General features: G+C 42.9%; 1 protein-coding gene across 1 annotated transcript in view; it reads left to right on the forward strand.

Annotated features, from left to right (window-relative positions):
* The window catches only part of LOC126518710 (nose resistant to fluoxetine protein 6-like), a 188052-nt gene that overhangs the window by 141217 nt on the left and 21869 nt on the right, over nucleotides 1–24966 (forward strand). The window contains exons 10-12 of the mRNA XM_050168475.3: nucleotides 1727–1806; nucleotides 4209–4331; nucleotides 15577–15697. Of these exons, the coding sequence (XP_050024432.1) occupies nucleotides 1727–1806; nucleotides 4209–4331; nucleotides 15577–15697 (324 nt within the window). The remainder of the gene's footprint in view (nucleotides 1–1726; nucleotides 1807–4208; nucleotides 4332–15576; nucleotides 15698–24966) is intronic.

Below are 24966 nucleotides of genomic sequence, written 5' to 3' on the forward strand. Positions count from 1 at the left end.
CACTCTCGGCAAGACTAGTTCCTTTCCTTGTTGTGTCTCGCACAGCATACAATGCGCCTGAGATTACCTGTGCTGCAAGCGGCGTATGGACACTTCATGCATAATTACACAGACGTAGTTTCGCCCACATGCTCTGGCGCCATTATCTGGCTGGCTAAGTTAGACAATACAAACTTGACAGTTTAGCAGAATGCGTTGCTGGGCAAGTTGGTTCATTGTATTTGGAAAGATTGCGCGTGCGCTGGCATGATTTGATATGTAAGTATTTCCCTCGAATAAACCTCAGTTGTTAGCTTACGCCTCTCCTGTCTTCTTCCTTGTGATCCTCTACAAAGCGCATCGAATCTTTCCGAACTTGACAGTGTCTCACATAACATCAACGGCGTTGAGCTTGCCGGCCGTCTGTCCACATGTGGAGACCGCCGAAAAATGGACAGCCTTACGCGATTAAAAATTAGACTTCCACATTCTGGTATGAAAATTATGAACTGTTATTATCCGAACTTTTGAGAGCCTCACAATTGTGCTCTTGATAAAAGACACAACTTTGGTTTTTGGAGGCTTCCAGGTCACGCGGCATATTTGTATGCGCGTGGCACGCAGTCATCCCAGGATGGTACTTGGACACATTTGACACCTTTTGTCTAGGTAGAGTAGACGCTGCCAGAGAACTCGGTACACCGGCTGCTAAAGTCACACGAACTGACTGTAATTACCGCTATCTCTCGAGCTGTGTATTCTATATCTATCCGAAGCTGCAGCTACAACAAATTGTCTCTCGCTGATGTGCCACATTTTGTTTCTTCTGGACGGGAGCAGCACTCACAAAAGGCTTCTTGGTTGCTTATTTCAAGGGGCTACACACATTTGATCCACAGGCGTGAGCGTCCTTCGAACATCTCTGTTCCCGCTGCTTTACACGACCGTCGCCTTATCCTCGAGACAGCGTTAGGCCACCTGGACTCGACGACATTCACTGCACCAAGGGTGCTTAGATTGCGGCTTACCTCGGTCGCTAGCTATGGAAGCGGCACTCGCATCAATGCAGTTCCTGAAGTGGCCACCATGGCAGCCGGCATAGATTTCACGTCCAGCTGCGCGCGCAGTTTTCTCCTCCATCATTCATCCAGTGATCCTGTTCTCACTGTGCAGGGTGGCAGTGTGGACGTGGGGGCAGTTTGCGTCTCTGCCTTTCTTTCCCGGTTTCTCTTTCTTACATAACTAAAGGCTTCCGTGTCTTTCTTTGCTCTTGCGGGAAAAGCGTCTTTTTTTCGCTTTGTTGTAACGCAGGTTCACTTTATGCCACAGCGCATTTGTGCTCGGGAACTCGCGTGTATGCCGCGTACGTGCGCCATAGATAAGTCACGAACGTTCGTTACTGTGAAAGGGATGTGGCATATTATTGTCTGTCACCACTGCCGATGCCTCTCCGACGTGAAACTTACCAGCACCAAGTGTTAGGTATGATTGCAGCATGTTCAACTCCATATAGTCCATATCGTCATTTATGTCGTCCCACCTCCGCGCTTCAAAAATAGACGAATATGTACTCGGCCGTTATTAGGTATACAGACAGACTTTGAACAGCGCTATTTGTTGTTTCTGATGAATACAATGTACGATGTTTAGGTGGATAATTTTTTGTCGCAATGGCATATTCATTTACCGGCATTTATTCCGCCTTATTATGATAACGTATTCTTTCATTACCCCTTTTGGTTTGCAGTGTCAACCCCACTACTGGTACATCAGCGCTGACCTACAGATATTTCCTGTGGTGCTTGTGACATCTATACTTATGGGCAGGTGGGTCCAAGCGTCCATATTACGACTACTGCGATGCCATAGAATACTTGTCCTGTTCATGTGTCTCGTCGTCTCCGTTTTTTTTTTTTTTCGAGCCCTAATACTTGTACCAATATGGAGCGAACTAGAAGAGGGTGACACTAATATTGAGATTCCATGTTGATCCCGGATAACGTAACGATTATAGAATCACCGCGCGGCCGTTCGTGAGTGCTGGATGATGAGAAAGGAATTGGGAGGACAGAATCACTACGCTATACGGATGGCTCGATGGGGCTTATAATCTTCAAAAATATCACTGGGGCTAAGAGACACCGTAGTAGAGGGCTCCTGATTATTTAGAGCACTGGTTTTTCTCTAACAAGACGCAGTGCTTGGTATTCGAGCGTTTCGCATTCCGCCAACATCGAAATGTTGAAAATCAAACCCGTCACATCGTGTTCGGCCGGAGTAGGCCGAAGACGCTGAGCCATCGTGACTGACACCAAGATGCGCCTTAAAGGTGGCCCTGAGGTGTGGCAAGTTTGACAGCAAACGCTATTGCACTACACTCAATAGCGTGGGTTTCAATATATCATTTTGAGTACTCGAATACTGTGCTGCGGCTACTGCGTTTGCCTATGCTGTTTAGTTCTGGGAATAGTTTTTTCAAATGTTTGCTACGCTTTAGCGCCTCTTGAACTTATCATGCTCTAGAGTAACTGTAGCATGTGTACGAACGTGCCCGTACAGAAGAAACGCTACCTCCAGTCCATAAATGGAGACTCGATTAATTGATTGATGGTAATTTCTTTTTCAGCTCATTTTTTTTGCACCGGCTGAAGTTGCCCATATTCTCAGGCTAGAAGCGTAGCTAGCACACTATTAACACTGAAAATGCGCCAGTGCCAGAGGACAATTATAGGAAAGAAACTAAATCACTGTTCATCTTTAAACGGGTGATTTGCGTTTGTTGAAGGGCTGCACAAAAACTTTACTCGCGCTTCCCTGCATTTGCGTTCAACGCGGTTTTATGTCGCCTTTAGTCGTCGGTATGAGCAAGAGTGCAGCGTGGCACATTAAAAGCCACTAGTAGCAGGTTTACTTAAACTGGACAGCAGAACACGTTAACTGGACGACTGGTGAGAAAAAAAAGCTAGATGCAGCATGCAAGGCTCACGGAATGTGGCCGGAGGTTGCCGAAGGCATCATGGAGCGTATTCAAAATGAGAAAAGCAGAATAAAAGTGCATGAGAAAGTAAAGAATGAGCTGCATCGGCGAGGCGTCTTGCAGGGTCTGTTTAAACGTTACAACCGGGGCTGGGCAAGTGAGCGATTAGGCTTGCTATTAATTAACTATTGGTTTAATAGCCATTAATTTTTTTCGCGAATAATTGGTTGTAATTACATGAGTAAAGGCACGAAAGAGTGTGCAGGTGCGTTACCGCTTCACTTGCTAAAAAAATCTGGGAACGGAAAGGTAGATTGAGCTAGAACGTTCCCAATGCGAGCCACAAAAGCCATCCACGCGTTCTCCACTTCGGACCAGTGGAGGGAAAATCCATTCTGTGGCAGCACCTGCTAGTGCATGGCAATACAGCGAGTGCATCGCCTCTTCGGCGATTGTACTACCGAAGAACGTTAAGGCCCTTGTTGCCTTCGCAGCTGCAATTATCAGTTATTTACGTACAACTTTGTTATCTCAAAGGTCCTTAGTTAAGGGGTATTGCAGGAATAGTGAGTTTGATGCGCCTAATATGTGTACTAACGCAAGTGTCGCTGACGTAATTATAAACGCAAATCTCCATTTGCAGCCCGCCTAATTTTTTCTTCGAAGTCCGCGTACTTATATAATCAGTTTTCCAATATATTCTCTCTAAAGATACTCTGCTTTTACACGGCCGATTGCATTATAAACGGTGTTTCATAATATGCGTTCGAAATCCCTTAAATCTAAGTAAGATTCCATTATTAAGCGATTTATCCTGCAGTGTTGTTATCCCAGTGGCACTCATTTTAAAATGACTTGAAGCAGTAATGAGACTACGATTATCCATATTGTAATAATTAACTTTTCAACAAAAATACATACGATTGATCATAATGAAAGATCTTTTGGAACATAGTCGAAGAATTGCACTATCTACCGCAGGCTTCTTTAAGCTCTAATGAGGAGCAAAAAACAAACACAGGTGATAAATCGCGTTAGTAGAGTAGCTGCCGTCTGTATTGTAAACAAACCCTTGGACCCGTCATGTCACTGGCTCTGGGTTGTGGTGCTGACCCCGAAACTTTTACCATTTTTCTAGCTCCTCATTTGTGCACTGCGCGTGCGAAAAGCCTATGATAAGGATCACAATTTCGTGTTTTGGGTTGTGACCGTGCTCAGGAGTTTGCATGTGCCGTACTTGGCGTCATCGCAGGAACGTCAAGCTAGGCGTCATCATCTCAGCCAGCATCCTGGTCGTAAGCGTCGTGGTCGTTGGCGCTCTTACCTACGTCAACAGCTACCCACCGGCCATCCTGCTACTCGGCAAGGACGTGCTGTGAGTCTGTCGTCTAACATGCCACCGACACATGTTCACTTATTGCGCGTCCCTAAGCTATACTTGATTGAACTTGATGTTCCTCGACCAAATGTTTTATCATTGGAGTGGTCCAGTCAAGTGCTAGAATATACAAAAACTAGCTGCTCCAACGCAGCGTTTTCGTATACCATGGGCGCATGCATGAAGCTCTCAGTTTGTAATCCACTTCCAACACGTACGCCAATCTGCGCTTTTCTCGTAGCAGAGAAGGACTGCACAAGGGCAAAACAAACATTTGCTGGGAAACATTGGGGACGTTGTGTCATAGCGTGTCTTTTATCTGCGCCGTCATGGCGGCCAACTTGTACGACAGTATTCCGTGAAATTCTAATAGATGCAGAAGTGTGAACTTGATAGGCATCCCTCTTGTTCTGTATACGCGCGCCGTCAGCTTCAGATCAGCTCAAACAGTTTTGTCTGTATGGTGCAGAGGAAACCCTGCCGTTCAATTCGGCTTCTCACGGCGGTTTCAGATGCTATCTCCGGATCACGGCTCGGTCGATGTATACAGGAAGTTCCTCAGAGGAATGCCAAGCCTACAGCAAAGTAAGGTTTGGGGCGAGTTGGTATGATGTTATTTAAGCCTTACAGCGCTAGGCATAGGAACACCCAAAACTGAAAATGAGGTACCAAGTTCTGACGTTCAACGGACCGTTACTGACAACGCAAGAACCTGGCACGGACACACATAAAAAGTGAATCGGCTTAACGAAAACCCAAAACGAATGTCTTTGGTGCTTTTATTTTAAGCCTCAAGCACAACCGCGTTCGGCCACGTGCCACTTGCGAGACATCCATTTTTTGGGGGGGGGGCTTAAGGTTTTGCGTACACCAGAGTCTTGCAACCATCAGGTATAGTGATTTGTTTATTTGCCCGTGTTCTGGTCACAGAAACACTGCTATAGCACAGTGGGGAAGTTGCAACAAAGGGAAGTAAATGAGTATGTTAGAGGGAGTAGTCTCTCGACGTTGCCAACTGGAAGTTGTTGAAATTTGGCCGATCTATTGAAAACACTGCATTTTTGATAATGCTTTCCATTGACGAAGCCTGTACGTTGGTGCAATGCTGTGAAATTCGACAGATTGCCAAAGGGTGAATACCTAGAATTCCTGGGTATAGTTAGAATGACAGCTTTGCTTTGCACAGTAGACCACGAGCTATTTCATTTTCATTTCATTTCATTTATTTTTTCCCTTAAAGGCCCGAAGGCATTACATAAGGGGGGAGCAAAATCAAGGTCAAAGAGAAAGAATAAATTGACAAAAGAGAACAATAACAATTGTTGCCACGTTATGGGATTCTTGAGGAAACTGCGCTTTTTTTATTTCTAAACAATATTGGTAGTGATCAGTTAGACAAAGAATTAACTAGATCCTTAACACATACCAGATAGAAATCATGGTTATATTGCGCTCAGTTTTACAAACACGATATTAAGGAAGGACAGGACGTGGACGGATGTAGCGCAAACTACCAACTGTTTAATACTGGTAAAGAACGCGCTTATATACAAGGAGATATGGAGCGGGGGGGGGGGGAAGGGTTACATATAAGATATGACAAGGTGACGACGTGTGATCATAGTTCGGGTCAGTCATACATTGTTCACATGCACCCGTTCGCCCTGGCAAACTCGAGCTCAGCTTTGATAAGCGCGATGGACGGAGTGCTTACGCACATCTCTTTTTCTTTAGCTATCGCAAGCGCCTCCCATATTTCTCGCTCCGTTTTTGTTTTTGATGTTCCAATGACTGTGGTGCTTTCTATTAGCGGGGAGCATTTGCATTGTTTGCAATGTGCGGCCAAGTTGCTAGGTGCTGTCAGAAGCTGACACGTGTATTTGTGCTCCCGTAGCCTATCATTTAGACAACGTCCAGTTTGCCCAATGTATACTTTCCCGCAATCTAGTGGGATTTGGTAAACAACTGAAGTAGCGCATTCCACGTACTTTTTCGTGTGCTTAGTCTGACAGACCGTAGCACTAGGGTTGGCCTCTTTGGATCCTGCGTTCACCCTCTTGCACATGCCTTTTAGTTTTTGCGGGGCGGAGAACAGAACTTGAACATCATGGCGTTGGGCTGTCTTTCTTATCCGATGTGACAAGCCATGGATGTAAGGCAACACCACGCGTTTTTTCAATTTTTGCTGTGTTTTCTGCCTTTTCCTGTTGGCTCTGATTTCGGGCAACAAGTTTTCACAGATTTGCACCACCATGCTGTTCGGGTACCCACTGTTTCTTAAGCGGCTTACTTGCAAATCGATGCTCTCCCTCACAGCATGGTGGCATGATTTTTCAATTGCTTGACTGATGCAAGCCTTGGCGATGCCTCTTTTTATGATTTTAGAATGGCCAGAGTCATACCTAAGGATTTCTTTTTCTCCTCTAGTTTTGTAGCACCAGCAGATGTGGGAGCCTCTGATCCTAATGTTTATATCAAGGTACTGCAATCGGCCTTCGGTAGGAGTCTCGTACGTGAACTCTAAACCTTCATGCGCTTTTTTGAACATGCTGATGACGGTTTCTACGCTAAATGGATCGGTTTGGTTTTCTTTCATGCACACCAAATAATCGTCAACATATCTGAAACAGGTAGTTATGTTCGTTTCTCCAAACAAGGCGGCAAGTTTCCTGTCTCCCACACTCAAAAATAAGTCGGAAAGCACGGGGGCTATACAAGAACCAATAGCGATGCCATCCTTCTGCTCATACACACTGTCACCATATTCGATAAACGCACCATGTAGATACAGTTTTAACAAGTTCACAAAACTAGAAATACTGCACTTGCACACGTCCTGAAATTTGGTGTAGCCCAACGTGTCGATGGCTTCTTCTACTGCTTGTACCACCGCTTGCCTCGGGACACTGTAGAACAGGTCCTTCACGTCGATTGAAAAACAAGACGTCGGCGGGCTACTCTTTAGTGTTGCAATAACTTCGTCAGAGTTGCGGATCAAGAACGGGTCGTCGAAGGGTAAAGAGTTCAAGCAAGCCTGAAGGTAGTCCGCGATGCATCTTGCAAAAAGAGGCATCGCCAAGGCTTGCATCAGTCAAGCAATTGAAAAATCATGCCACCATGCTGTGAGGGAGAGCATCGATTTGCAAGTAAGCCGCTTAAGAAACAGTGGGTACCCGAACAGCATGGTGGTGCAAATCTGTGAAAACTTGTTGCCCGAAATCAGAGCCAACAGGAAAAGGCAGAAAACACAGCAAAAATTGAAAAAACGCGTGGTGTTGCCTTACATCCATGGCTTGTCACATCGGATAAGAAAGACAGCCCAACGCCATGATGTTCAAGTTCTGTTCTCCGCCCCGCAAAAACTAAAAGGCATGTGCAAGAGGGTGAACGCAGGATCCAAAGAGGCCAACCCTAGTGCTACGGTCTGTCAGACTAAGCACACGAAAAAGTACGTGGAATGCGCTACTTCAGTTGTTTACCAAATCCCACTAGATTGCGGGAAAGTATACATTGGGCAAACTGGACGTTGTCTAAATGATAGGCTACGGGAGCACAAATACACGTGTCAGCTTCTGACAGCACCTAGCAACTTGGCCGCACATTGCAAACAATGCAAATGCTCCCCGCTAATAGAAAGCACCACAGTCATTGGAACATCAAAAACAAAAACGGAGCGAGAAATATGGGAGGCGCTTGCGATAGCTAAAGAAAAAGAGATGTGCGTAAGCACTCCGTCCATCGCGCTTATCAAAGCTGAGCTCGAGTTTGCCAGGGCGAACGGGTGCATGTGAACAATGTATGACTGACCCGAACTATGATCACACGTCGTCACCTTGTCATATCTTATATGTAACCCTTCCCCCCCCCCCGCTCCATATCTCCTTGTATATAAGCGCGTTCTTTACCAGTATTAAACAGTTGGTAGTTTGCGCTACATCCGTCCACGTCCTGTCCTTCCTTAATATCGTGTTTGTAAAACTGAGCGCAATACAACCATGAACGTTCACCAACTAGCCCCCTTCATTGCTTTACCAGATAGAAATGTTGAAGATGCCCTTCAGGGCCCATTTTGGTGGAACGCTTATATCCAGGACAAACTTAAAGTGATGTCAAGTTGCGAAGAAACGTCAACAATAGGTGTGGACGCGGCGTAATCGTACACCATGTGCGTGGTAACATAACGCTATTCTAAAAGGTTTCTATTCTATTTCCGCAATCAGCCCTCCAATGTTAGCCAAACATTTTTCGGGCCAACTGCACTTCACCTCTCTGTAACGGGACTTACGAAGACCACGAGAACCATCTGCTCTCCATCTGATCCGCATCTCATCTTTTATGACATATCCATTTGTGCGTATATACATATAAATATGACATATGATACGACTTCCCCATCTGATATGACATGTGCAACTGATTATGGAGGATTAGGCCGAGCAAAATAATTATTTCCAATTCTTAGCCTTTTTCGCGGTGAGTCCTCCTTTATTGCTCAAAAGTTTTCGGGTAGTGTCCACTCGGCCTTTTTGTCACACGACGGCACAAAACCATGAGAACTCCTGGCGTCAAAGTAACGTGAAGGCGTAAAAATGCAACAATATCGGCACATAAATGTATTTTTTTCCCCAAAAATATAAAATGCCTGCCAGCTGATTTCTATGGCACTGACGACTCGAAGCTGCCGATATATTATGCAATTATTTGCGCGTTAAAGAAAATTTCCTTCGCTGTATAACGTTGTCGAGCTCTTTTGGCACGTATACAATATTGCTTTGTCAACTCTTCTTCGCCATTTTAACGGGAATTTTCACCTTCTCCGGCATGCTGCCACGATTGTTGACTAGCCCGCGCAAGCTAATCAAGGAGAGCCGGGTCAATCATGGACGCTCGCACCAGCCTCCTCCTTCTGCTTTACTGCACTACCTAGGCCTCACTGAAATCCTGTCCCCTTCCGCATGCTCCTCGCCTATTGTCAACCAATTACATAATGAAAACATTCCAAGGTAGGTGATTCTATTCCGTTTGAAAGCAAACAAAAGTGACCTCGTATACACGAGGAGAGCGTTTGACATGACTGTTGAAACAACACCGCACGTCACCACTCGACCTGCGTCGGCGTTACGTAAATTTGGCGTCAGGAGATTGGAATAAAACAGATAGGAATAGGTATGCGTTACAGGACCCCAAGATGCCCACCGAGCTACAAACCGCGTGCAGTGGCTATTAGTCGAGGCAGAACCATGGCATCGCTGCAGCACTTTCGTTCCTCTCACTCAAGTCCGACAGTGAGCTCCTCAGGTGAGCAGCAGCGCTCGCCAGGCGGCCTTTCGGCTACGAGGACATCACATTCTGGGACAGGCGGGCACGTCCAAGAGGCTCGTTATCTTCTGTGCCATGTATGGCTGGACAAAGAATTATGCCATATGGCTAGTATGCCGGACCGCGGTTTTCTTTTTTTTACTTCGAACAATATAAAACAGAAATCTCAATTACGTCACTACAGTTAAATTTTCTGTGCAGGCGGACATCTGCGAAACAATAAATATATAAATCATTCACTAATTACAATAATTGCAGTAATTCAGTTTTTATCAACGAACTTTAGGACACGTTTATATTACAAAGCAGGGATAATATGGTCATTAGAGTATAGTTACGTGTTTCTACATTTAAAAACAGCTACGTAGGCCTCAATAACTGGCGGCAATTACTTGTTCAATGTACCTAATTACGCACCCGGTACCACGAAGTGCGACTGTCCATCCCACCCTTTGTGGCTTAGAAGTGCGGCGTGAAATGAAGCTGCCGTCCAAAAGGACTTCTTCTTGGGCAAGTTGGTGCTTAGATTTCCTAGGTATACATTGTGGCGCAAAATAGATTTCTTGAAAAGAGACAGAAGAAAAGAAGACAGTGAAGCGCCAACTGACCAACTGTCGCCAACATTCCGTCGCATTTCCAAGACCTGGTTTCGAATGGCGCAACTGCCGATTGGACGCAGTCACTGCGGCAGCAGGGGCAGAGCGCTTCATCGCGCAGCATGGCGAAACCTTATTTTATGCTACTCGGCTGCGCTCACAGGGGCACACGGGGGGGGGGGGGGTTGCGACGCCAGCCGCCTCTCGCGGAGCCGCGCGCGAAATCAGGTACATTGAACGAATAATTTGACGCGTTATTTCGGTCGATATCGCCATATTGAAACGTATAAACGCTGAACGGTCCTGTTATGACGATTCCCTTCAACTTTCCAATACAAACGTAAGTAACTAAAAAGGTAATTAATGTTATCAGTTTATTTAGTGAACCGATTGCTTAGTTTATTCTCGCTAATTATTTCCGCCATGGTAGATTATTCATCTGTAGTCAAGAAATTCGGGTAAAGCTTGTAGGCTTTCTTTGAAGGGTTCAAAACTAAAAATAAGAACACTGTATATGTAACTATACCGAGTGTTTTTTTAGACCGTACAGATGTTATTTATTAAAAAAAAAATCGCCGACGATTACGATACTCCCTAACGCAGAATTGAAGCGCGGCTGTGTACGTATGTACATTTCGCGATATATTGGCTGGCGTGGCACGTTCCAAACGCAGCAAAAGGTGGCGCGACCGCCTCGCTAATCGGGAGATGGCGAGATGGGTGACGCCGCAGCAGACGATGCGCGCCATCTCCGCCCTACGCTCCACCCGTTTTCCCTCTGATTTGCGCCTCGCGTCCCTCGCTCGACGCTCGCTCTTCCTCTGTTCACTCAGTTACGCTGACGCTCGCCGGAGGAACGGCCGCCCAAGAGCTGCGCTCTGAAAGTAAAAGCAGCAGCGAACGTGGCGTTTTTGCAGACGAATTCCTAGGCGAGGCGCACATACTTTGCCGATAACAATATGAGCTTCACAATAATAACAAGAAGAATTATTAACTTTTATCAGTGCCTTGGGGGCAGTTGTCTAAATGCCAAATTTGGAGGCAGTGACAGTTTCATGCACAGCTATTCTTTGAAAGAATCCTCAAGATCGCACCTAATTCTCGATACTAATCATCAAATTCCAAAGCTTAGTTGACGCAATCTCGATACTGAACGCGCCAGACGGCAACGCCCCGTGATCAAGCGTGGGGCCAAGTTTGAACGATGCTGCAGCAAACAGGCCCACCCACATCCTGCCGCCACACGGCGTTTCGGTCTGGCCGCCTTTGCTGCGCTACCGCTCGGTGTCGATGTTGCCGGGGTTTACCGCTGAAAATTAGGGTGCTGCGAAATGTGAGTGCCTTCAAATTCGCAATTTAAACGTACCCCTAAGGTACCAAAGAAAAGATAATTAATAAAGCTTTGTTAATTAGCCATCTCAAGGTCACATTATTAGCGGCAAAGCATGTCCGCCTCTTCCCAGAATTCGGCTGCAAATGGCACGTTCGCTGTACTGTCTGTACTGTCTTTAAAGAAAAAACCTTTATTTGGCCATAGTTAATTCTTTATATAGCCATATCTGAATTGTTTTTATCCAAGACACTCTCTGCTGCTTCTGTAAGGGTTGTCTCGTTTTCACCTAAATCTTAGTGTCATCGTGCACCTGCTTTGTAGGTTCCACTTCCAATTTCTTTTAGCGCCTCGGCATTTTCACATTTTATTTTCAGCGGGCACCATATCGCATCACCCGCTGGAAGTATGTTACAACCCAGAATTAAAATGAAATACTAATAATATTAATACTAATAAATGAAACGAACGACGTTGCTTACAATTTTCCGGCCCGATACGCGGTATGAATGAACCGTATGTTTGATGTCAGAATGCTATTGAAAAGTGTTGCAAATTATGACATGCTCAGCTTCACCTCTGATCAGTCTTTCTGTTTGAATCGTCCAATGCGCCGTAGGTGCAGTGTTATGTTGCCGTTTAAGAAATTAGGCAGTGTCAATTACTTCTTGAGTTCTGTGTCACGTGTGATGATTTAGAAATATTTACTGCTCAAGTAAATATCTGATTTCTGCATGTTACTGGCAGCCAACTGGCAACCCTAGATGTTTTTCGTTCTATAATAAGTTCTCAAATTTTGCGTCTGACAACGCATATTTTTTGTATTTGCGGGAGACTTTACCATAGATACGTTAGGTCACTCCGCGCTACAGCAAGTTATGGATACACTAATTGTATCAAATGGTTTTGCTAACACTACTGTTTCACCAACCAGAATTACACGAAAGAGTGTAACTTTGCTCGACTTGGTTATTGCCAACAGCAACAGTAGTAATATTTTTGTTAGAGTTTTCTCGCAAGACATGAACAATCTTCTTCCTATATTTACCCCCTAAAGAAGTACAGTTTGCGAGAACGTAAGAAATATCTGGTTTGCATTCAAGCTACATCTAGGTCCAGTCCAGAAGCTTTTACAAACGAGTTGTTGGGTAGTAATGTAAACAACATTCTCACGATAAAAAAGTCTGAAAGGGTTACAAACGACAGTTTCCAGAAAAATAAATCTACTTTAGTAAAGAGATCCGAAAGCACTGGATGACCCTTGTTCTGCTAAGGAAGATTTATTATAGAATTAGCTCCATCATAAAATCATCATGAATAGAAATTCTACAATTATTAAAGAATATAAGACCTACGAAATAGATTAAATAACAAAATTAGAAAGTGCGGATTGCACTTATTCACACAGAAAATAGAGGCCAGCGCAGTTAAGACTGATATGTCTTATGGATAAAATTGAATTTATTGATAAACCAGAATAGATCAGGGCAAAGTGTGGAAAACATTACAATCAGTGGGAGAACAATATGAGAAGTTGAACTTGCAAATCCATTTAACGACTACTTGGTGAATGCTACTGAGATTGTGATGTCTCGTGGATTTATTAATTTCTTCCGAATCCGAATTCTGGTTCTATGTTTTTGGAGCCTGTTATTGAACAAGGCGTCGATTTCGTTTTTGTGGAGCTTAAGAACAGTTGATCTTGGGATGTTGAAGGCATGCAGATTAGACTCATCAAATAATTGTTGGACATTATTCTCCCTTAAGTTTCTCAAATACTTAACTTTTGTTTTTAAAATGCACTTCTTCCGAAAAAAAATGCAGGTCTCGAAAGCCAGTGTTTTGTTTGCAAAAGATGATCAAAATGGTGTCAAAAAAAACCTTGCTGGTGAAGCAGTGCACTGAAGCGGACACAGAGAAGACACACAAGGCAACACTTGCAGCGTGTGTCGTCTTGTGTGTCTTCTCTGTGTCCGTGTCAGTGTGCTGCTTCACCAGCAAGGTATGATGATCAATCACCAACTAGCCCAACTTTCCACTTTACTGAACATCCAAAAATATAGACCTATATCTGTAGAGCCAGTGTTTTCGTCATACACCGTTACCTTTACCGATTCTGCGAAAAACGTAATGTGATTTCACCTACTCATTTTGGATTCCCGAAACAGAGATCTACAGAAATGGCATTAATGAAGCAAAATGGCTTGATTCTATCCCAGTTTCAAAAGAAACATCTCGTGCTCGATATATATGTTGACTTCAGCAAAGCTTTCGATAATATTCAGCATTCTGCGCAGTTCCAGAAATCAGAATGCTACAAGTTCGTAGTCATCCCCTAGCCTTAATGGAATATCATCTGAAATATCGCAAACACTTAGTCGAGATTGAGAGGAATCGCTCGGACTTGAAAGCTATTTTAAAAGCGTTCGACAGGAAAGTATCTTCAGGTCTATTGATTTTATTGAAATGAATTCCGGGGGGTTGCGTGCCAAAATCACGATTCGATTTCGATTAAGTTTGATCACCAGGGGGTATTTGGCATGTCCACCAATGCACGGGACACGGCGTCTTTTGCGTTTCAAAAATGTGGCCGGGATTTGATCCCGTGACCTGGTGCTTGGCAGCGCAACACCATAGCCGCTAAACAACCGCGGCGGGTTCTTCTTTTTATAACCTACATAAATGACGTATTGAGCATTTATCCCGATGCTACTTGCGTTCTATACGCCGATGATGTTAGAATATTTGTTTCAGCGGAAGATAGTGCGGCACTCCAAGAAAGAACGAACCAGCTTCTAGCGAAGTTGAGAGACTGGTAACATTTTAACAAATTCAGCGTAAAGTCAAGTAAAAGACAAGCTTCAGGCCAATAAATAAGCCAATAAATGCTAATTTGCATCTTGTATATGACACTACAGAAGTACAGATGGTAAGTAATATTACAATTGTGAAAGTTACGTTTTCAAACAATATTACTTGGAACGACCACATCGACAGTGTGTTGAATAGTTTATCGCGCGTTACTGGTATGACGTAACTGCGGAACAGTTGTCTCAATTAAAGTAACGCTCCTACGTTGAAATTAGCTTTTTATTCGCATCCCTCTTATCCTTCTTTGCTACTCGGCTCCACAACTTTCACAAACTTGCGAACACTACATCTGATGCCAAAAAGATATATCAAGATACTTTTTATTTTGCAATATGATGCTTACACCGGTGAGTTATTTCTACAGGCTGAAATCTTACCGATCGTTGTTAACCTGTGAAATTTTATATTGACAGTAGCGATAATGCGCGAAGTGAAAAAAAATGCAATTTTCTGCATGATCATTCTCATCTACAGCAAAACGTCACGTCACCAAACACACGGTATAAAGGAATGAAGAAAAGTGGTACCTGTAAAGAAATAATTTAAAACATAAAGCTCTAGATATTGCCGACAGTACATAAAAATTTGGGAAAATTGGCATAGATTTTCTACTCTGTATATCGATGAAGTTGAGAGAATTGCACATGTTCCGTTTCTAATGACATCGACTCAGTATTCGCCCTTATATTTCTGTTTTAGTGCTTTGTCTGCTTGTGAAACTAAGATGTACTCCGTATTTTCCGTGCCATACGCGAATTACTGAAATTCTTTCTGTACTTTTCTCATCTTGCGCCCATGCGCTAACTGCCACTTCTGACTGCTTTGTACAAAAGTGGCCATGGGCCATTACAAAGAATTACATGGGCCTCTACAAAGAACAGCTTTTACGTACAGTTTCCTTCATCAATTTGATAAAAAAAGCAAACAATCCTTAGTATACCTATCAGTGGCATACTTAGTGAAGCGTCCATCCCGCTGTACTATACGGAGGTGGTAACTTCTACACTGGGATTCCGTTGCTCCGAGAATATTTGCAATGACCACTTGTTCTTGATGCTATTCCCGTCTTTTCGATGTGGCGGCATCTGAAAGGCTGAAATGGCGGCATTTGCGTACGGCACTGCAGATACTCCAAGGAACTGTTATCGGAGATCTACTTCCGGCCCTACGTGCACATTGGTCCATACCTGATAGGCTCACTGGTGGCTTGCCTGTACCTCAAGCGCCAACACATCCGCCTCCCACCCGTAAGTGCGACATCACCGCCTTTCTTTTTGAAATGATCGGCAATTAACCCAGTTAATTGTTACGTTTAAATGCAATGTAGAAAACATGAGGTAGAAGAAGTTGAAAGGGGACGAAGGGATAACTTGGGGGCCGCAGGTGCAAAACGGTATTGGACCTGCTGAATTCTGGAATTTCAAAGCAAAGCTTTAAGAAGACGGTAAAATAATTATTACTATCCGAAGACTAATACAAATGTTCAACTACAAGTATAAAAAATTTCGTACATGTTCTTGTTATCAATCAATCAATCAATCAATCAATCAATCAATCAATCAATCAATCAATCAATCAATCAATCAACTTTATTTCTCTTGGAATAGGAGGAGTAAGTGTTACGCGTGAATGGGAGAAGTGTGTGTTTGAAGTGCTTAGAAAAGTGTGTAATATTAACCTTTTTTCTTTCTTTTTGCGTAAATTGCGTACTCAAGTGTTCAAAAATGTGTACTACTTTAATTTCATGTGCGCATCCTGAATGCCTGCCAGTGCCATATTGCTAACAATGTACGTGCGGCACGGCCTAGTCATGAAAATGTTTGCCTTAAGCTGTGTCCCCTGAGAGAATCTGTATATTGTCTTAAATAAATTAATAGAGAAAGAGAAAAGCAAGTGCTTATAAAGCTCTAAATGGCTGAAGCCATTTGCATTTCACCCTGTTACAGGCGCGTAGCAACAGCAACAACGAAAAAATATTTGCCAGTAGAAGAACAATGCTGATGTACGGCGCGTCTCGCATCCATGCTTATTTCAATGAAACGAAGGCAATCTTCGCCAATGTCAAAAAAGTTAAAAGGCAGCACAACGTTTATCCAAAATGACTATTCGGCGTCAACTTTAAGAAAACGGAAACTGCTCTGGGAAAGTGCGAAAAAATTTAAAGCAGCTGGGAAAAAAGGGTTTCGCTTATCCACGACAGACCAAGAATTGACAAGGAATTCTTCTTTTGGGATGAATAGCTTAACAAACGTGTTAAAGCCGTAAAAGAACGCATCATCCACGCCTGTGGAAGGTAAGCAAGATAATGCCGCCGTATTGTCTCGCAATTGACACGATGCCTGCGAAGCTTATAAGCGTCTCCGAATGTTGAATATAAACGCTCGCAGTGTCAAAAACAAAACCGAGGCCTTGGAGATCTTGCTACTATAAGTACGATCCTCATGTAACTGTTTTAACAGAAACCTGGCTGAACGAGGAAATATGAGATATTTTCTTCCTTCTTACAAAGTTTATCGTAAGAACTCTAGGGGTGGTGGTGTAGCGATTTTATTTAAAAATAGGGTTCATGCTGTTTTGCTGGACGACATTATCGACCTCGAATGCCTGCGTGTCAAAGTCTCTTACTGGGGTCACAGTCTGACGTTATACGCTTTTTATAGACCTCCGGATGCCTCGCCAGATATATTAGAGAGACTGAATATAGAAATGTCCATGCATGAAAGAAACAAGATTGTTTTGCTTGGTGATTTTAACCTGCCGGGAGTAGATGGGAACGCCTCATTGCCAGTAGTCAACATAACAAACATGCGAACATTGTGTTTGAAATTATGTTACGATACAACTTGATGCAGATAGTCCATGAACCAAGTCGGGCACAAAATGCATCCAGCTCGGTGTTAGACTTGGTATTTCTCAGTCGAGATTTCTCTGATAATAATGTGAAAGTCGAGAAAGGGCTCTCCGATCACCATCTCGTAAATATATAGCTACCTCTAGTACCTCTAGATAACTATAAACACCCCTTTGCGCTCTACTTTAAAGATTTTTCTAATGCCAGTAATGCAAGCGTTGTTGAATACATGCAAACCTGTTTGGTTGATTTCGATAGCAGCAATATTCCGTTAATATGGAACAAGTTCAAGGAAATGTGTTTTTATTGTCTGGTTAACTCCGTCCAAAGCAAACTGAGGAAAGTTAACAAACAAACGCCTTGGATCAATCGGCATATCATTCATTTGAAACGCAGAATAAAAATATTTAAAAAGAAGCATGCGGGCCAGTGCAACAAATTACGACAGGTGCAAGACACTCTTGCACGTGCAATTAACACCGCGAAAGATTATTATTTCAAGATATCGCTTCCTAACTTTATAAAAAGTGATCCTGCTAAGTTCTGGCAGTACATAAAAGAAAAGAAGAAACCAATTTGGCAAATATCATTTGACGGGAAGGCAGTGACAGATCGGAGTGCCATTTCTCAGCAATTACTTTCAAAGTGTGTTCTCTGGTTCTATGGTGTGCGCATGCGATGTCACACTGCCCCATTTAGCAGATGTACATTTTACATCTTATGCTGGTGTATTTAATATGCTGCTTAACTTGAAAACGAAGAGCTCATGTGCTCTGGACGAAATTCCTAACGTATTTCTCAAGCGATATGCTGAAATTCTTGCCACATTTCATGCGATTTTATTCCGCGTCTCACTCATGACAGCGCAATTGCCAAATGACTGGAAGACTGCCTGGGTTGTTCCTGTGTTTAAGAAAGGCGACCGGTTACTTATGCAGAATTATCGACCGACATCATTAACCTCCCAATGCTGCAAACTTGTAGAACATATATATGCAAATTGTATACACCAATTTTTGGAACATAATGCTGCTTTAACCGAGTACCAACACGGCTTTCGAAAAGGGCGTGCTACGGTAACCCAGCTGATAACGGTAGTTCATTGGTTCGCTTCATCTCTTGACCGTAACGGCCGAATAGAAGTAATATTTCTTCACTTTAGTAAAGCTGTTGATAAGGTCCCGCAGGATAAACTAATTTTAAAGCTTAGAAGCTTTGGCATCCCTGAAATCTTTGTCAACTGGATTTCTGCATACCTGACTAACAGGAAGCAACACACTGACATTGGAGGACAGCTTTCTGGCAGTCTCCCAGTCACGTCAGGGGTACCGCAGGGTAGTGTACTGGGCCCCCTGCTCTTCTTGGTTTATATTAACGATATTGTAAATGTAATACCTCCTGGTGTGCGAATCCCGCTGTTTGCAGATGACTACGTTTTTTTCAAAGAAATTTTTTGTTCCGATGATCAAATTGAGCTAAATAACAACCTCAATAACATACTTAAGTGGCGCAAAGGTTAGGGGATGGTTGTTAACACCGACAAAACTGTTTTCCTCCCCATAACACGTAAAAAAACGCCTCTGTCTTTTACTTACAGACTTGGCCCATCGTCATTGAAAAAAGTCGATAATTACAAATACTTAGGTGTTACATTAACAACTAATTTATCCTGGAATATACATGTTACCAATATTTTTTCATCCGCCTTTCGAAAGCTGTGCTTCCTGAAACACAAACTTCAAACCACCCAAAGCAATGTTAAACGACTATGCTATTATTCCTTAATCAGACCCATATTAGAATACGCCAGTGCAGCATGGGACCCGTATACTCATATAAACGTTAAGTGTCTTGAAAAAACGCAGAGGAAAGCAGTCCGGTTTATTTATAACAAATTCTCACGAACTGACTCTCCATCCGAAATAACAATAGCCAATAACATTCCCCCTCTTAAAACGCGTCGAAAATAGTTCCGAATCGACTTCCTTTCACTGCTTCTTTACCACAAATTGCGATAGATCCATCACCGTATCTATCACCCTTACTAACCAGACCCACAAGGCACCATCAGCCTATCTCTTTAACACCTTATTTTGCTAGAACGAACACTTATAAGTATTCCTATTTTCCACGCACGGTCTTACATTGGAGCGAATTAATCCAGACATCTTCTTAGTCTCTCCTACCACTCCGAAGTATCCCTGTTGCACCATTTCACATCTTTTATTGTAGCGCTATTATAACACTAATCTAGAAACAGATTCCCTTGTTGTTTTGTATTCGGTTGTATTATATCTTATTGCACTAATCTTGAAACAGATTGCATTGTTGATATTTCGTGTTTTATTATCTTTGTTATTTATTCAGCTTGTATTGTCGTTTTTTGTATTATTACTGTTTTTAAAACAACCCACCTGCTTGGACCCAAGGGTCTGCAGTATATAATAAATGAATAAATAAATAAATAAATAAATAAATAAATAAATAAAGCGAATAATTAATTAATTAATTATTTATTTAATTAATCCATCAATTAATTAATTAATTAATAATTGAAGGCACCCTGAAACGACTTTGACGATTTTCTACAAACGTACTGAGTCGTTAGAGTAGGTCCTTCTGATCATTAATTCACGCATCTAAGTGCTCCGCCTAAAGCGTGTAATTTATTATAAGGTTTCAAGGATACACATTGCTGCCGATCGCAGCACACTGCGCGGCGGAATTTTAAGCCGCCCCTACCCATATGACGCAAATCAATCATGTGATGTCTGTGGACCGAGCTATCCGATTGGCTGACCAGGGCGTGTGATCGATAACCTTTCCAACTTTATGGTAAACAAATGATGAACCAGAGAAGGCGGAGCTTAGCCCCGATCGCTCGGCGAACGAGTTGAGGAGGAAAAACATGGCTAGGGAGGAGCGTAACTTGTAATCGCTTGTAGCTCCATTAATACGTAACGCTTCACTGAAATTGTGGTGCGAATGTTCTACTTAAGCTGTACCCTACGCGTCTACAAAATTTCTCCGAACCGTTTCAGGGGCCCTTTAAGCGTGAACTTGCGCTTCACAGAATACATGAACCTGACAAAGAAGCAGGCTAGCGAGCTTTAGCCACGGGTTCATCATCATGATCATCATCATCAGCCTGGTTACGCCCACTGCAGGGCAAAGGCCTCTCCCATACTTCTCCAACTGCCCCGGTCATGTACTAATTGTGGCCATGTTGACCCTCCAAACTTCCTAATCTCATCTGCCCACCTAACTTTCTGTCGCCCCCTGCTACGCTTCCCTTCCCTCGGAATCCAGTCCGTAACCCTTAATGACCAATGGCCAAGCGCTAATGTTATATTGAGTAATGATATAATTCAGTCCAGTAAGGAAAGCCAGGGAGTGTGGGGGCGCTGATGTTAGATGCTATTTGCAAGCAACATAATAAGCCTACGAGCAAAAACAATACTGCACGGAACAGGGCCACGATAATCCAAATCTATTCGATTGTAATTTTATTGCAATCTCCTGGCGTCAAATTTACCTAATTGCCGGCTCAAGTGTATGCGGAGCACGGCAACCCTTTTTGTATAACCCAATGAAGCGCTTTCGTGGTTTACAGGAGGTGCATTTTATCTGGCTTTGAAGCGAATAACCGTGACAGGCTTCTCGTCTCTGCTGACCAAAGGGGAGAAGCACGAAGATGTGGGTCTCGATGGGCCTGAGCAGCGGAGCGAAAGTAGCGAGTCACCAGCCCTGTAAAGCACGAACATTGCCTGGATGTCCATTATATATATCAGAATAATATTTTAAAACCTCTAGTACAGATTCAAATAGATCAATTTTAAGTTAAACCAACGTAGGTGGTACTGTCAGAAGTCCTCAGTGTAAAAACACTGAAAAGACATTATATAGATGCCGCTGCCGAACTTTTCCTACCTAGTTTGGATATTATTTTTGAGCTGAAATGCGTTATAAATACGTTACCAAGATTTAATTTTACACATTCCCCAGGATGTGGGGGAATAGTGTAGCGTCTTTTTCACCTGATAGAAACATTACGCTAGCCTTGAAATTTTACTTTCACAACAAGACTTTATTTTAGAATAAATATTTCATGTAGCAGTAAAGTAACCCTTCATAGTAAAAACAGAACTAAATAAAACAAACAGTACGATTTTCAGTGTGTGTTCTCAAAGCGTCGCTCAAGGATTTATGGAGGATCTTTTAACAAAATGAGCGCAATGTCAAACATCCCAAATGAATTCCCCCAATGAACATCACAAATATCGCATACAAACAACTAATATGAACAGCAACAATTGAAATGTCGGAATGATGACTAGCGTGAACTTTAACAAAAGTTTCTCTACATACACTACCATTACATCTGGCAGCACAAAATATCTTCTCAGAAATATTTGTAACTTTGTCAAAACGTAGATGATAATTCAAGTGCAAGTAAAACAACAATCTCAACTGATATGCAGGTACAATTAGCAAAATTCGACTAGCAGTACACAAGCTACAAACTTACTGGTGTGCTTCAATGAAGTGATGCAGACACATCTAGCATAAGTATAACATTAAATGCAGTACACGGTCCTTGTGATATCTGCGAATGTTAGTAGAAATACATAATGTAAAATTTTATTTATGCATTAGAATAAAGTGAGAACTTAAAAAAAAATTGTACTGTCCGAGCTTGTACTCTTATGAAGGCTGTATTGGCAATAAGGATTTAAATGACAGCTGCACAACGGCATCAGTATGGCGGTTGCACAGATATAGGAAATAGCACAAAGGTACCGAGAGTAGTAAAAAAAAAACACGTTGACTCACACCTACTCTACAGGAACAGTAGCACAAATTAACAGTATGTGTTCATTATGCAAAAAAATGTGAAGAGTGCAGACAGGACACAAGAGAAGAGAAGTGGACAACACGAACGCCGCACGAACAGTATGTGCACATGCTGACATAGAAGTCTATGTGAAGACGACTGTATGCATAATGTTGTGCAGTACAGCTATTGGCTCAAGAACTCTTGTTACTTGTGACACATACCACATTTATACTGAATACACTTGGCACAGCAAGGGAGCACAGAACGCAGTATTGTAGCACATGGCACAACCTACCAGAATGCCAGCAGTTGTAGTGCAAGTAAAAACAAGAATATCAATTGACGTTACGTAAAATTTGCGAAATGTGATGAGAAAGTTGTTCGAAGTAAAACCCATAAAATGCGACTAGAAATACACACATTAAAACTTACTGGTGTACATCAATAGAGTGATGCAGGCACATCTGGTATGAGTAAAATATTAAACGCACTGCATGGTCCTTGTGATATCCGCAGAATGGGAGTGGAAATATAGAAAGAACTACAGTCTTCTCTATGTATTAGCATGAAGCAAAAATTTAAAGATGATATTATATTGTCCGAACTTGTGCTCTTATGAAGGCTTTATTGGCAATGAGTACATAAATGGTTGCGTCATGCTGGCATGAAGTCTCGATAGTTTCATAGCAAACTGGCCGCTTTATATAGGAAACAGCACACAGGTAACGACAGTGACAGAAAAAAAAACATGTTCACCCACGTCTACCTTACAGGAACAGGACCGCAGCTCTACAATATATGCACATACTGACATGGAAGCCTATGTGAAGACTACCTGTATGTATAATGTTTTGCAATAGAGGTATTTGCTGAACAACTCTTGTTAATTATGACATTATCTCATTTACCATGAATACTCTTGGCACAGCAGCGGAGCACATGACACACCGGAGACGTGGTAAAGCATTTGACACTATTTTAGCCCAAATGCAAAATGAAGATGTGATTGGGCACCTGGTATAGTGGAGACATAGGGAGCACTTGACACAGCGGTGGAGCAAATAGCACAGTATTGGAGCATTTGGCACATTGTTGACTTGGTAAAGCACTTGGCGAATGGAGACGTTATGGGGCACTTTGTATACTGGAGACGCGGATAGCACTTGGAGGAGCAGCGGAGCACATAAAAGTATTGCAGCACTTGGCACATTGGCGACATCGTAAAGCACTTGGAAGTATTGTACCACTTCGCACACTGGAGCCGCCAAGGGTCATCGGTAAAAGCACAGCGCAGGCCAAGAGGACCAAGTCTCTGCATCACTCCATTGTCACACATGTCCGGTTTATTCAGTGGCATGGCTCTGAAGAAAGCATGGGGACATAAGGTCGTGAAATTTAACATAAAGCTGGCAGTTCATAAGTGTAAACGCATACAGTAGTCAGCAAACAAATGTACAATTTGTAGTCGAAAATAACCTACAGCGCTAAGGACCAGGACTGCGAAGACGACATGCACAGCGCTGACTTCCAACAATATTTAATTGCATTGCCACATCGTGTGTATATATACAAGAAAGGGAATGCGCAGAAAATGAAAGGCAGTCACATGGGGTGTTCTAACAGCATGTCACTGAACTAAGAGCATGGTCACCAGAAAAATTAAAAAATTAAAAACATTACGATTTCTATCTGTTTAGATACGTGACTTCACCAGGGGTCAACGCGAGTCGTAACGTTTTTAATTCTTTTAATTTTTCTGGTGACCATGCTTTTAGTTCAGTGACTTGCTGTTAGAGCACCCCATGTGACTGCCTTTGATTTTCTGCGCATGCCCTTTCTTGTATATATACACACGATGTGGCAACGCAATTAACTATTGTTGGAAGTCAGCGCTGTGTATGTAGCCTTCGCAGTCCTTGTCCTTCGCGCTGTACGTTATTTTTGATCATGAATTGCCAACTAGCTCAAGCAACCACCCTACTACAATTTGTAGATTTTATTTGTGTGTTCAAAATTATTGCTTCATAATTAAAGCTAACATTTCCACTCAATAAATTATCTATACCGTGACATACTCATTTATATGTGCAGTTTATTTGCAATTCATTCATGCAAAACATTAGTGTTGTAAGCAATGTGTCGGCTACACTGTCTACATGCCACTGACAGGTATGTAAATATTGACAGGATACTGTTGACTCAATTTTTTATTTGAAGTGAAGATTCCGGACCCTGAAAGAACACCAGAAAGGCACAGAGCGCCCTCAATAATGCACTATATAGATTTTCTAGAACCAGTATTGGTTTTGGCGAGGCTGGTTGAAGCAAAAGCTACGCAGTATACTAATCAAGACACAATGATGCTTGCGAGTTTTCTAGGGTTTAAGTCTTGAAAACCTCCATTTAAAGGAAAAAATAAAAGGCCAGAAATAAGCATCTGTGACTTCACCGATAAACTACAGTGTACCTTGGCACATACGGTGAAGCAATCTTTCTGTCTCACCACACTCACCACACCACACCACACAAGGGTGCAGCGGTGGCGTAGAGGTAGAACACCCGCCTCGCGTGCAAGAGGTCCGTGGTTCGAATCCCGGTGCCGCGCAATTTTCCACCGGATTAAAGAAAAAGTCCGCGTGTTGATAAAATTGCATAAACAGGCCCTGGAGTGTGGCCTGATCCCGGTGACCAGAACCGGTAACGCACTCCCTCACCAGAGCAGGATTGGCCACCCTGGTGCAGTACTTGGCCACAACCTCCTATATGAAAACAACAATCAAACCCCGGCCCTCAGTCCCCAGCAGCTGCGAAGCAACTGACCACGGCGG

This window comes from Dermacentor andersoni, chromosome 1, assembly GCF_023375885.2.
Source record: "Dermacentor andersoni chromosome 1, qqDerAnde1_hic_scaffold, whole genome shotgun sequence".
Classification (NCBI taxonomy): Eukaryota; Metazoa; Arthropoda; class Arachnida; order Ixodida; family Ixodidae; genus Dermacentor; species Dermacentor andersoni.